The sequence below is a fragment of the Denticeps clupeoides genome, chromosome 15, assembly GCF_900700375.1.
Source record: "Denticeps clupeoides chromosome 15, fDenClu1.1, whole genome shotgun sequence".
Taxonomy (NCBI): domain Eukaryota; kingdom Metazoa; phylum Chordata; class Actinopteri; order Clupeiformes; family Denticipitidae; genus Denticeps; species Denticeps clupeoides.
This window is the reverse complement of record NC_041721.1, coordinates 18361534-18376890: the sequence shown is the minus strand read 5'-3', so window position 1 is coordinate 18376890 and position 15357 is coordinate 18361534. Positions and strand designations below refer to the sequence as shown.

At 42.3% G+C, this 15357-nt stretch overlaps 1 gene segment (V, D, J or C); it reads left to right on the top strand.

Annotated features, from left to right (window-relative positions):
* The first annotated feature begins 181 nt into the window (after positions 1-181).
* LOC114764508 (Ig kappa chain V region Mem5-like) lies at positions 182-13746 on the top strand. The segment is given in 4 exon segments: positions 182-235; positions 350-660; positions 12128-12161; positions 13331-13746. Coding segments are annotated over 4 exon segments (708 nt in total).
* The last annotated feature ends 1611 nt before the right edge of the window (positions 13747-15357 follow it).

The following is a 15357-nucleotide window of genomic DNA, read 5'->3' as shown; positions in this document are numbered from 1 at the left end:
ATTTTGTAAAATGTGAAGAAGCTGAAAGTTTCCTCCCTGACATGAATCTGGTCGTCCAGCAACAGCAGCAGCATGATTTACATAGAGGGGACACTTTGCATTGTCACCGCATGCCTCAGTGCTCTCACAGAGTTTATAGCTGATTTAGGTGATGCACTTTCATGCTTCACAACAACACAAATGATCACAATGACGTTCATCATTGTTTTCTGGGTGTTTGCTCTGTGTGTACAAGGTAAATTACATTTAATACAGGAATAAATATTTATAAACTGAGCATTTACTAATTTAACTAATTTTTACTAATTTAATACTTTTCTCAAAAGTTTTGTTTGATTCTATTTTTCAGAGGTCAGTGGGCAGGTTACTGTAACACAGACTCCCAGAGAAATAACTTTTCAGCCACAAGATACAGTCATTCTGAACTGCAAAACCAGCTCTGGGATTTATAATGACCGTCTTGCCTGGTACCAGCAGAAACCTGGAGAAGCTCCTAAACTCCTCATCTATTATATTAATAGCCGATACACTGGGACACCAGAGCGGTTCAGTGGCAGTGGATCTAGTGGTGGATCTGATTTCACTCTGACCATCAGCAGCATTCAGGCTGAAGATGCAGGAGATTATTACTGTCAGAGTTATCATAGCGGTGGTGTGTTCACACAGTGATACAGAGTCGTACAAAAATCTCCCTCAGTCAGACTGTACAGTGACTGCACTGCTGCAGCTGCTCCTACTGCAGGTGCTGCTGAGAGAGGAACATCTCATGTTCTGTGCTATGAAATCACTTCACTCAAGATTCTTATGCAGGTCTGTCACACACAGAAATTCTAATTAAAAAACATGAAGATGTGAGGTCCCGTTGGTAACCACTGTGCTTTCATGCGGCCCAATCTGATTGTGTATGATTTAAATATAATTCATGTATGTATTATATATGTAGTAATGGGATCTAAAGACAATTATATATAAAGAACTATTTATGTGTCAACAAATGTTTTGAAAGATGAATATAAAAAATGTGTCAGTGTGTGTGTGTCTAGTGATGTGTCCAGCACGTCTGCAGCTCTTCACTGTGTCTCCTAACTGAACTGGATTTACTGCATCCTGAGTCACAGTAACCTTTCCACTGTAATCTGATGGGGAGATAAAAATCATCTTACATCTTACAAAATCTTAGATGATTCACATGCTGTAAGAGTAATGATAATGTTCACCATGAATCCAGCAGATAAGAGAGAAGATGATGATGATGAATGTCATTGTTGGTGAAGGTGTAGGAGAAGCTGTGTGTCATGAACAATTATAGTGAAATAAGTGTAGCGCATTCATTATTATTAACAATAACAAATCTGAGAAAGCATATATACATAATTATTCACAGCCTTTGCCATGAGGCTCAAAATTGAGCTGAGGTGCATTCTGTTTCCCCTGATCATCCTTGAGATGTTTCTGCAGTTTAAGTGGAGTCCACCTGTGGAAAAAACAGTTGACTGGACATAATTTGGAAAGACCCACAGCTGACAGTTCAAGTACTGCGGATTGTAGTACGGTGTTATTGGCTGTAATGTGTTTTGGTTTTTAATGACTGGTGCTCATTTACTGGGTCCTGGACTAAATGAAGACTAATAATAACTGGCTATGTCCCTACCAGGGACTGGTGTGTTGCATCAGCCTGGTTTTCAATGACTCTGATGGACTAATTGGTGGAGACTGGGTATTGGTTGTGGGTAGGTTTGTATGCCTTATAAATAGGGCCCACCTTGCATCGTGAGGGGGGCGGAGAGAACGGTGATGAGGAACTGGAACCGGGACTCGTGACGTCACCAGCGGCGACGCGACCAGACGCCGGACCGTGACCGGCGGCGTAGTAAAGGGCGGAGTGGCCAGCGGCGCTACAGCCAGTAACCGACAACGCGTGTTAAGTACCCCGCAAGGGACGTCGTAATTTCCGGTTAACGCGTTATTGTATGTGGACCTGAATCATTCCATCTAGCAGCCCGACGGTGTTTGTGTTGCAGCGGGATCGGCGTATAGCGACGGCGGCCGACGAGGGAAGGAAGCGTGGACAGAGTGGAACGGCGCCTGCTCTTGTTACGGTTTCATTCATACGGCCTGGCCGGGAACTGGGCGGAGCTTGTTGCCTGGCCGGGAACTGGGCGGAGCTTGTTGCCTGGCCGGGAACTGGGCGGAGCTTGTTGCCTGGCCGGGAACTGGGCGGAGCTTGTTGCCGAGCATTCCGGAGGGCGACGTGGGCGTGTTCGCGGGATCCTGGACTGCGTGATCCGGCGCAGCTGCGGGTGGAGCGCTTGGAGACCGAGGCGTGAACAATTCGTGTGACCATTTGTTTCGTGGGTTTGGGTAGATTAGTTTTCATTCTGGTCGGGGGGAGCCGACCAGTATTGACTGTTTTTAATATCTTCTTCTTATTATTAGATATTTTTATATAGGTATGTTATTTGATAATTGTAATGTTGTGTGTGTGTGTGTGTGTGTGTGTATGAAAGTGAAGTGATTTCACACGTGATACACAGCACACAGTGAAATTTGTCCTCTGCATTTAACCCATCACCCTGAGTGAGCAGTGGGCGGCCATGACAGGCGCCCGGGGAGCAGTGTGTGGGGACGATGCTTTGTGGTACCTTGGCAGATCGGGATTCGAACCAGCAACCTTCTGACTACGGGGCCGCTTCCTTAACCGCTAGGCCACCACTGCCCCAAACAGACGCCCAACGCGTGGCTCGAACCCACGACCCTGAGATTACCAACTGAGCTAGCCAGGCACAGGCTAGCCGGGCTGGGAGTTAAGATAACCAGCCTGGTTTGTCACCATACTGATTTTATTATCCACCCAACCCTCTTAAAATGTGCATTTGTGGTGCTTCACTTGCGGTTGGTAAACGTGTGTTTGGTGTGAACTCTGATTTTTGATTCTAGAAGGACAACCTTCTCTGCAGCAATTAATCAATCAGGGCTGTATGGTAGAGTAGCCAGATAGAAGCAACTCCTTAGTAAATGACACATGGCAGCCCACCAGGAGTTTGCCAAAAGGAACCTGAAGGACTCTCAGACCATGAGAAGCAAAATTCGCTGGTCTGTTGAGAGAAATTTAACTCTTTGGTGTGAATGCCAGACGTTATGGAAACCAGGGAGGAAACCAGGCACCACTCATCACCTACAGTGATGCACGGTCGGTGGTAATAGTATCATACTGTGGATACACTCTAACAATCCAACTTACATTTACATTTTACAGCATTTATCAGTGACTTACAGGGACAGTCCCCCCCCTGGAGCAACTTAGGGTTAAGTGTCTTTCTCAGGGACACAATGGTACTAAGTGGGATTTGAACCTGGGTCTTCTGGTTAATAGGCAAGTGTGTTACCCACTAGGCTACTACCACCCTACTATGCTGTGGGGATGCTTTTAAGCTGCAGTAACTGGGAGACTAGTCAGGATAGAGGGAAAGATGACCGCAGCAATGTACAGAGACATCCTGGATGAAAAAATTCTCCAGAGCGCTCTTGAATTCAGACTGGAGCGACTTTCAGCAGAGCAACGACCCAAAGCACAGAGCCAAGATATGTAAGGAGTGGCTTCACGATAAGTTTGTGAAAGTCCTTGAGTGGCTCAGACTTGAATCTGATTTAAAATGGCTGCACCAATCCCTCCCATCCAACCTGATGGAGCTTGACAGGTGCTGCAAAGAGGAATGGGCCAAACTGGCCAAGGATAGGTGTGCCATAGGTTTGCCATCATATTTAAAAAGGCCTGAGGCTGTAATTGCTGCCAAAAGGTAAATCAACAAAATATTTAGCAAAAGCTGTGAATACTTATGCTGATGTGATTTCTCAGTTTTTTTTTTATTTAATAAAATTGGCTAAACCTCAAGTAAACCTTTTTTCACGTTATCCTTGTCTGTTGTCTGTAGAATTCTGAAGGGAAAAAAGCCTTTAATCCTAATTTGGAATAAGGCTGTAACATAACAAAATGTTACTAGTGGTTACAGGCCGCCATCTTGGAAGAGAACAATAGAAACAATAGAGTGTCCACATAGGCATACAACTCTTGTATTGGAAAATATTAACTCTTGCATTGAGAAACATCATGTGATAATTTAGAAAATGTATGGCAACAATCAATATTGATCAATCAATGCAGTCACTGCATTCAGTTTCTCCCACACATACTCCCACACATTTTAAGAACTCGGCTACCTGTCTTTTTATCCAGTGTTGTGTGTAACATCTGTTGGGTATGTTGGATTGATTTTCATTCTATCATTCTATCTTGTTTTTGGACAATTCAGGAACTGTATTTACTATCTCTGTGTGAAGATTATGTATCATAATAAATGTAAATATTGATATCTGTAATCTCCAGTCTTGTTATAGAATATTCTGTCAACTAAAGTTGTTGGTTATAGGGGGAACTTTCTGGTCATATGGCAACAAGCTAGATTTATGAACGTTTAAAGAACTTCTTGATCCTATAGCACGTAAGCAGGAATTTTGTGTGAACCATAGACAGTTCCTTTCTTCCTACCCCTGGTGTGATCAGTGCAAATCTGCATGGAAAAAAAGTTATTTTATTAATTATACTTGATTTACTAACTGGCCTCTTCATTCCAACTACCCGTTTAAAGTGAATAGTCTTGGTAGTTATATTGGAGTCAGATAACACTGATCTAAAACTATTTATCCGGTTGATAAATAGATTAGTTTTCTATAATCGTTATATTATTTTGCGTCAAAAACCGTCATGCATGCTAAACCCTTCACCGTCATATCAGATTCCATTATTTGGATGATAGGCAAGTTTTACAGTAATAAGAGTACTCTGACACGTGAGACACATGAGAATTAGTTAAAAAGAAAAAGGCAAAAGCTGTGAGTCGAGATCGTGGAAATTAAAAAAGGGAAAATGTAAAACAGGAGAATTGTGAGCCAAGTGCAAGATCAATGTTGTGATCTGTGTGTCACGACGGCGAGCTGATTGGGGAGGGAAGCGCAGAGGCGGGACATTCGGGAAACAATGATTTATTAATAAAAACAAATAAACAAGGCACAATGGCCAAAAAGGGAAATAAAGAGGATCAACATAAACTTGCTCGCAGGCGTGTGGCGATTGCCAGAACTCAAAACTAAACAGTTGCACGGTCCACAAGAGTTCATCAAAATTTTGGAGCCCTTGAAGGTGCGGAGAGGGGCCATTTGGCCTGGTTGTTTTTACATAATATCCTTAATCATGTGTGAATGGTTGCCTTTGTTGTGCAAATGTATCGATTTGCAGGCCATCAGTTCATAGACAGACATGTCCCATTCTGCTTCCATCTTGCGGCCATGCTCAACTGTACATTCTCTTATAGTGTGAAGGATGTCCCAACTCATCAAAAACAAGAAGCTCTGCAAGCGATTTTCGACAGTTCTTCTGACTTCTTCTGTTGACTCTCCATCACATGTATATGTTTCAATTGGCTGTGAGGGAGTGGCCTCCCTACTTCTTCAACCCACACTGTGCCATCTTTTGCCATCTCATACTTGGAATCTTTCTGTGTGGGCTGTGTCTCCAGCTGACCTTTCTTCAGAGGAGGAGTTCTACTCTCTACTCTCTACTCTCATCACCTGAAGACATGTCAGAGTCCAAACTCTCTTGCAATTGAATGGATACTTCCCCGCCACCCGAGTCAAAGGAGTCCATGTTTTGCAGCAGAGCCAAAGTGGCAGCAGTGTAATCTTTGTGGCTTGTTTGTACCCGTAACCATACCACAGCCATGCGTGAAGTACTTTAGCAATAGATTTACCGAGTTCTTATTTTCTGGTCCCGAGGTGTTTGTCAGTAACTGTATTTTACAACATGCTGGACCTGGTGGTGGCAAATTCCTACGTTCTGTACAAGGTATGTACAGGGTGGGAAGGCAAAAGAATATTCTTTTTGAGTCCTCTAGCCAAGGAACTCCATTGCCAATTTATGCAACAAAAGGCAATGGAGACAGAGAGGAAGGCTGCTGCTGTGCCAGGACTTGTATGGACAACTCAGTACCAGGTACAAGAGAACTGCACCAGAAATCACAGCAGGTTTACCTGTGCAAAGTGTTACAAATTCACTTGCACCAATTGCAGGGACAATTGTCACTGGGTCTGCAAACACTACAAAGTTTGAAACACTCAATTATTTTATGAATAAAACAGACTTGTGTTTCCATATATTTTGTGAATGTTTGTCTTTCATATTTGCAGATCAGTCAGTGTGTGGGATATTTTGTATAGATGGCAGTCTTTTGTGAAGCCTTCCATGTCATACACAGGCCTGCCTTTGATTTGAGCTATTCTGAGTAAAAAGAAAAAGTGCCAGGCCTCACGGGTAATGGGTTCTTCAGGTAATGGGGGGATGGGGAGTGACAATTGTCGGTGATTGAGTTCTTAGTTTCAAATTTTCAAGTTCTTTGGCCTACCTCTGGTAGGGCTGAGAGGGTCAGAAAATCCTGGGAGTTCTAGTGTTAAACAGTGGTCAGAATTGGCTTCAGCTGTAGCCATCAGCAGTAGGGCTGCAACTAACGATTATTTTAATAATTGATTAATCTGTCGATTTTTTTTTTGATTAATCAGATTAATCTCTCTCTCTCTCCCTCTCAAGATCACTTGAAGCTTATTCATTAAATTATTACCATCAATGCAGTAAGTGCAAGGTTCATTTATACACCACATTTAAACACAGCTTAAATCAAGATACATTTACTCGACACATGAAATAGCATAAGAAATTATGTCTTGTTTTCTGAAAAAACACCTCAAAATTAAGTGATTGCTTAAAACAAGCAAAATTATCTGCCAATGGGGTAGGAAAACTAATCTTAATGAGATATAATCTCAAACAGGAATTTTAAGGATCACTTAATTTTCTCATGCCCTTTTTCTTGTCTAGTAATCTTGATTTAAGATTTTTTAGATATTTGGACTGGAAACGAGACAAAATTACTAGGTAAGAAATGCTTTTTTGCAGTGTATCTATACATGACAACAGATTGAAAAATGAATGGTCCAAAACAGGCTAGTGAATACAAACATGTCTTTAGTCTTTTAATGCAAAGTAAGTATAGCACCCCTGCTTTATTACTGTTATTAACGAGCTAACGCTAACTTGTCATGCTTGTGAAGCTGGATAACGAGTAAACACCAGCACCAGGGACATTATGTTCCTCACTTCAAAACGGAACAAAAGTAGGATTCTGTAGTGACTTACCCTGCTGCTGAACACTCCAACATGTTTGCGTTTCAGGTGCTGGATCATTGCCGTGGTGCTCCCATGCCGTGCCATGTCGCTTTTGCATGTTTTCACACAGATTTCTCTGCCTCCAACATGTATCTGTCCTCTACCTCCACTCGTTTTTTTTTTTTTGCTCCGCGCTGTTTATGAGGCGCCAAACTCTGCTTGCATCTGTGCGCGAGAGAACGAGTGTGTTCACTCCACTCCGCGCACAAATAAAGTTTTTTTTTTTTTTAATAATTAAATTTATCCGCGTCGCGCAACACAACGAATCGATTAGGAAATTCGTTGCCAACTCTTTTAGTAAAAGAGCCCCCCCTACAAGGGCTATGTCCTCGGAGCCCCAGCAGTACCATCAGTGGAGGCGGCGGGGCGGATGGCGGCAACCACAGGGCTCCTGCCCTGCTGTGTCCTCCCCTTGGAGGCAGGCTCCCCAGCGTGGTCCGACATTGCGGGCCCGGTTCCTCTGGCTGGCTCCCCGGCGTGGTCTGACATTGCGGGCCCGGTTCCTCTGGCTGGCTCCCCGGCGTGGTCTGACTTTGCGACAATCTCGGACGCGATGGGCGGAGCCATCCTGGCCCTGACCGCCCACCAATCTACGTCATCATCACTTTTGTAGTCCGTGTCCACCCACCAGTGGTCCTGAGGGTCGTCCACCCTGCTGACATCCCGGACCCAGGGCACGATCAACTCCAATGGGCAGTACTCTGGCCATTCGGGCTGGAGCCCGTCCATCCCGCTGGAGGAACGCATCCGTTGCCGCTTCCGGGTTTCGCGGAGTCTCCCGGAGTCGACGACATCATGCAGAGCTGCGCACCATGGCTCGCCGGGAAGAAACTGCTCCACCAGAACGGGTGTCACGTCTCATTTACATTACATTTACATTTATGGCATTTATCAGACGCCCTTATCCAGAGCGACTTACAATCAGTAGTTACAGGGACAGTCCCCCCTGGAGCAACTTAGGGTTAAGCGTCTTGCTCAGGGACACAATGGTAGTAAGTGGGATTTGAACCTGGGTGTGTGAGCCCCTCCTCTCTCTCTCTCTATCGTTTTCATCTTGTGTTGTGTTGGGACTAAACTCTTAGCATTAGATTTTCTGCCACTGCTGCTGTGTCTTTGTTTTGCCCATCACCAGCCCTGCACCCCAATCAGCACTTGTATACAGCTGTCCACGGAACCGGCAGAAGATTTTCTGGTTCGCCTACAAGTTGCTTTTATGACCTGCATTATGTGGGCTGATGCTTCGGTGCGTCTCGCTGATGTTCTGCGCCACGCCCAAGCAAAGACCAAAGAACTTATACTTCTGCAACATGCTGCTGCAGCCCCTACTCCACATCATGGCCTGGCTCGTCAACAAAGCGAAAAACAGTATGATGTGTGCTTTTGCTGTGGCCGAAGAGGATATTGGGTGAGAGAATGCCCCAACAAAAGCAGAGAAAAAGGACACGGCATCGCCTATGGTGGAAAACGTGAACACAGAAGAGGACAAGTCCACCACGGGCATTTCCAATTGGATTGATGGGTGACGCGAGGTGGAGTTCCAGACAAAGGCATGGCTAAAGCCCTGGAGTTCCACATAAAGTTATACACATCCACACTAACACATACTGAAACGGACGTACACTGACGTAAATTACACAAACATGAATTCTACACATTTTGTTGCAGATTTCCTCTGAGAAATCATGTTTAATTTGACTTTTATTACTTCTTCTTCTGACTCAGGTTCAGGAGGATCCTTTGTTGAACACTGCCCTATGTGAAAACGACATACTAACCTATTGCTTGTCTCTCAACACACGTCTGTTAGATATTCATTCTCAGGTAGTTGCTGAGAATGAACCAGCTGAGATCCAACTCCATAGCTTCCAGCCAGGAGACTTCAGCGTACCCGAGCAAGAACAGTAGGGAAATCTGTGTCCTTACTGTAACACGTAGCGTGCGAAGCTACCAACGTAGCGTGCGAAGCTACCAACATGAATCAACCTTGCTCCTAGCATCCTTTTTGCATATATGATAAGCTAACACTTAGCCTCACACCTGCCCCCACCAACTCTGGCCTCTCCTTAAGCCCGATATCTCTTTTTGTTTCCCTCAGTCAAGAAGGAAGAGATCAGCCAAAGTGTTTCCTAACATTTCAAAAGGTGGTATTAATCATGTTTTTCCATTAACTCTTGTGCCACCATCTCAGTTCCACTAATTTGTTTGTCCTATAAGGGACATAAAGCAGTAGACTATGCAGGCTTCTTCTAGTATATGTCTAATGATGAAGCTATTATACATTATGATGTATCCTGTTTTGACTTTGACTCATATGAGGACAAAAAAAAGATATATAATTTCTGTATCTTTGTTTTTAATACGAGTGTCTATGATAAGTTACCTTAAATCTTTGCTGGAGTAGTACATTTTGATGTTTTTAGTTGTGTGTTCTTTCATTATTTTGCTATTTGTTTTGTAATCATTTGTAATCATTGTCGTCATTAAAGCATTAAAAGTCATAGACCTGGAATTTCCTGTCGTATGAGGAAGAGACGAGACATAAATGCTGTGACGATAACTATAACAAAATATATCATGTAATACTGTTGATGAATAAAAACAGATTAATATGGTTCACAAGATGGTTCCTCTTGTTTAATCATGTTATTATATTGCGGTTTCTCCCATTCTGCCGAAGCATGCATCCGCAGCATTAATTAGATTTCAGAATACATCTGATGGGTGAGCAGATGGCTGGGAGAAAATGACAAAGTGATCTTTGGAAGCACATTCTTTACAATAAAGTAGAAAAGAAAATAGAACGTGTGGTCGAAAAACTAGACACATGGAGAAATGCAACAGGCAGACTGGGAACAAGGACATACCGGACAAGGACAAGAGACCGGATAAAGAACACTGGTGCAGGCCTTCTTTTTAATGGAGGGGAAACAAGTGTGGGGAATCAGGAGGGGGCGTGGCCTGGACCATGGTTCCCAGCTGCTGCTCTTATGATCACTCATACAGTAATAATCTCCTATATCTTCAGCCTGGACCCCACTGATGGTCCGACTTGTATGTATATTAAGAGTGAATGTAAATCTTAAGAGAAGTGCGCAGTGAAGGGGACGTCCTGTCATGGTTTATCCAACACATGTTTGTCTATGTGTTTCTGATGAAATTAAGATTAGTCATGAAGCACAAATCATTAAAAGCTTAGTGAATGTTTGAAAATAAAATGATTTTGAAACACACAAGCACAGCACACGGTTACACAACAAAATGTGTCCTCTGCTTTTAACCATCACTCTTGGTGAGAAGTGGGCAGCCATGACAGGCGCCTGGGGAGCAGAGTGTGGGGACAGTACCTTGCTCAAGGGGACCTCGATGGCAAATGGGATTTGAACCTGCAACCTTCCAATTATGAGAACACTTCCATAGGGACAGTGGTGGCAGCCCAGTAATCAGAAGGTTGCCGATTTGAATACTGCCAAGATCCCACACACTGCACCCGGGCACCTGTCATGGCTGCTCACTGCTCACCAAGGGCGATGGGTTAAAAGCAGAGGACACATTTTGTTGTGTCATCATGTGCTGTGCTGCAGTGTATCACAATGACTTTCACTTTCACTTAGCCACTAAGTATTTAATACCTGGGTCTTACAGCAGTTGGCAGGAAAAAACTTTTGAATCCACTTAGTTTCTGTGTTTCATCTCCTCTTTACTATGAGAGTCTTTCTGACTTCTCCCCCCTCAGCACCTGCACTGTGACTGAAGGAGGTTTTTGTTCAGCTCTCTAGCACTGTGTGAACTCCCAGCTACTGCTGGGTACATGAGCAGTCATACAGTAATAATCTCCTGTATCTTCAGCCTGGACCCCACTGATGGTCAGACTGAATTCATCACCAGATCCACTGCCACTGAATCGAGATGGAGTCCCAGGCTGGAGGCGGTTAATATAGTAGAGAAGAAGTTTAGGAGCTTCTCCAGGTTTCTGCAGGTACCAGGAGATACATTGTGGACTACACTCTCTAGTGATGTGTCCAGCACGTCTGCAGCTGATCTTCACTGTGTCTCCTAACTGAGCTGGACTTACTGCGTCCTGAGTCACAGTAACCTGTCCACTGGAATCTAATGAGGAGATAAAAATCACCTTACATCTTACAAATTAAAAACTTAGATGTTATATTTAGTATAATAGTAAAAGTTTCTCATGCTGTAAAAATAATGTTCACCATGAATCCAGCAGATAAGAGAGAAGATGAAGATGGTGTAGGAGAAGCTGTGTGTCCTGAACAACTACAGTTATAATTAAATAAGTATAAGTATGCAAAACCCCACCTCTATGTAAATTTACACCAGTTTTACCTCAATCTACATTTCCTGCAGTCATGTACTGATGGACATAAAGGATTATTTAATGTTTTTATTGTATTTTATTACATATGTACTTCAAATAGAAATCTGTTTAATCATCAATGTGCTTCATCACATATTAACAGACACAGACATTAATAAGATCCTCCATGTAAAATATCACATACTAAAAAAAAAGTAGTAAATTAATGAACAAGTTTAGATTCATAACCTAATTTACAGGACTATAAAAGTAAATCTTGTCAGTTTACGTCATGATTGGTGTCTTTGGTCATTGTTCTGTTTCATTTTTAACATGAGAATCTTTCAAAAAGAAACGAGGATTCTATACAAATTAAAAGCCACATGACACCAGATCCAGTGAAGATGGAGAAACTAATAAAAGAATAAAGTCCCAAAATAGAGAAATTAGAGAAGCTGCTATTTCATACAGAGACACCAGCACTGAAGCATGAAGAGGTTTTTGTACGGAGTCTCAGTTACACTCCATCACTGTGGTGGACGTTCGGTGGCGGCACCAAGCTGGAACTTGGCAGTAAGTAAAAATTTGTTCTACTTTGATGCGGTTTGTTAATTTATGTGTTTCCTGTTTAAAATTAATAATGAATAAACAGAAAAAAGTATTTATCTAGTTTGATGCTTTATTACTAAAACTAATACTTCAGTAGTAGTTTTGAGATGATGACATAGTCTGCGTGTTTTCATGCGTTAAAATGTCTAAAATAATTTCCTGAATCTTGTAAAAAGTGCAAATTATAAATACATATAAGATATTATAAACCTGTTCACTACAGTTCCTCAGATACGAGTATCTGCCCTTCATTTATTTAAATCTAGTGCAGATTATGTTTTATTTCTGTGTGCTTTACCCGTATGTTTTAATAATACACTTACTCAGGTTTATGCTTTTATGTATCTGTGTATTGATAGAATCAACATCCCCTAATAAGCATGAGTGAAAGTAGTTTTAAATTCTTGATGGTTAAACAACAACAAGCTTCACACTTAATATTGTTCACCTCTCCACAGCTTCATACATCTCTGAAAACATATTAATAAATAAGTTAATATTTATGTATTAAATATATTTAATAAGACAGTAAATGATTTTCTGGAGGAACATCAGACATAAACTGGTAGTAATGAAAGGCAGCTCAGCTCCGTCCAGCTCAGACGCTTCAGAAGTGCTTGAGAAGGTAGTTTCAGATGACAGAACGTTATCTGGTGTGTTTGCTTGTTGAACGTGTGACTCTGACTGGTTTGGATTGTGGGTTTTGGCAGCTGCTTTCCCCTCTTTCCAGTACTGTGTACCAGCATTTAATCTTTTACTGGTAAACAGTACCAGACTGGACCCGTCTACTTACACACCTGATAATAAGTGAAATTATATGAACAAAATGTAAATCCATCTGACACTCTTAGAAATAAATTCTGTAGTAAAATCATTTGTCTTTATCTAATTTGGCTGAACCTGCATGTTTCACATTTACAGATCAGATCTAATGTGAGAAAATCAGCAATTACATTAAGAAAGTAAAGATGAATTGTAATTATTTTAAAACCTAAAGTGCAGAGACCCCAGTGTATGTTTTATGATTGTGGAGATTATGGTGAGATTATATGATGAGACATGTCTACATCAGAAACACTTCATAACTTCATAACAAAATTTATTGATCTAAATTGTCCTGTTTTCTTTCCCAGCAATCACCCGTCCTACACTGACAGTCCTCCCCCCATCTAAAGACGAGGTGTCCAGTAAGGGTTCCGCCACGCTGGTGTGTCTGGCCAACAAGGGCGCCCCCTCTGGCTGGAGTCTGAGCTGGAAGGTGGATGGGAGCACTAAGAGTGGGGAGGCCGGTCGTGGGGTCCTGCAGAAGGACGGCCTGTACAGCTGGAGCAGCACCCTGACTCTCAGAGCCAGCGACTGGAACACGGTCACCTCAGTCACCTGTGACGCCACCTACAGCTCCCAGCCTGCTGTTACTGGGACACTGAGGAGAAGCAACTGTTCTGAGTAGAACCTGCTCACCCCTCACAGCAGCTACCTGCTCTTTAGTCTTCTGTCTTTATTACTGATCACTTCATGAATTCACAATTTAAACCAAGTCTTCTTACGTGCTCTCTTATTGGTAGACTCTGATGATTTATGCAATAATAAAAGGTTTATCTGTTCTATCACGAACCTGCTTCTTCTTGCCTGATCTTTCATGTAAAAATTCATAAGGAAAAACATGAATGCAAATCTTGGCTGTAAAACTAATTCTGGACAAATATTGAAATGACTTTCAGTTCCTCAAAATGCTGACAGACGTTAAATAAAAATGACAAAAATTCATCATTAAACTGGAACGTGTAGCCTACACAGAAATCTGTAGAATAAGTACAACACAGCAGCAGATCCTCCTCGTCTTCAAACTGTCCTGCTCAGTTCTGTCCATTTGGACTGATGAACATCTGCGCTCAGAACCACCCAACTGTACCAATGCAAATATGATTCTCAACTCATAAACTCTGTATCCTGCTATAACCACACAGTCTGTGCCTCACAGCAACTGTAATGGTAATTATTAAACTGTTATAGAATACACACTTTATCTTTTCAACAAAAACAAGCAAATGACAAATTTCATCATTTAATTAAAATATGAAAAATTCAATATATTTAAAACCAAGTACCATACTTTAACTTATTTTCAGTACTCAATTCAGTTCCGAAAAGGTGAGCAGTGGGCAGCCATGACAGGCACCGGGGAGAAGTGTGTGGGGACGGTGCTTTGCAAAGGTCGACTGCATTGGCTGGGAATCAAACTCGGGTCAACTGCTTGGGAAGCAACTATACTCACCACTACACCACCAAATGTTAATGTAAGACAGCAGGACAAGTTTTTCAATCCAGGAAACAAACCAGTCAAACTACAAGAATAACTGATCTATTTAGCCAAGCAGAAGACACCTTCAGTTTTTGAGTATTTTGTAAAACGTGAAGAAGCTGAAAGTTTCCTCCCTGACATGAATCTGGTCGTCCAGCAACAGCAGCAGCATGATTTACATAGAGGGGACACTTTGCATTGTCACCACATGCCTCAGTGCTCTCACAGAGTTTATAGCTGATTTAGGTGACGCACTTTCATGCTTCACAACAACAGAAATGATCACAATGACGTTCATCATTGTTTTCTGGGTGTTTGCTCTGTGTGTACAAGGTAAATTACATTTAATACAGGAATAAATATTTGTAAACTGAGCATTTAATTTTAATATTTTATTATTTTATTAAATATTTTCTAAATGTTTGTGTTCTATTTTTCAGAGGTCAGTGGGCAGGTTACTGTAACACAGACTCCCAGAGAAATAACTTTTCAGCCACAAGATACAGTCGTTCTGAACTGCAAACCAGCTCTGGGATTCATAGTAACCTTCTTGCCTGGTACCAGCAGAAACCTGGAGAAGCTCCTAAACTCCTCATCTATTATATTAATAACCGCTACACTGGGACTCCAGAGCGGTTCAGTGGCAGTGGATCTAGTGGTGGATCTGATTTCACTCTGACCATCAGCAGCATTCAGGCTGAAGATGCAGGAGATTATTACTGTCAGAGTTATCATAGCGGTGATGTGTTCACACAGTGATACAGAGTCGTACAAAAACCTCCCTCAGTCAGACTGTACAGTGACTGCACTGCTGCAGCTGCTCCTACTGCAGGTGCTGCTGAGAGAGGAACATCTCAT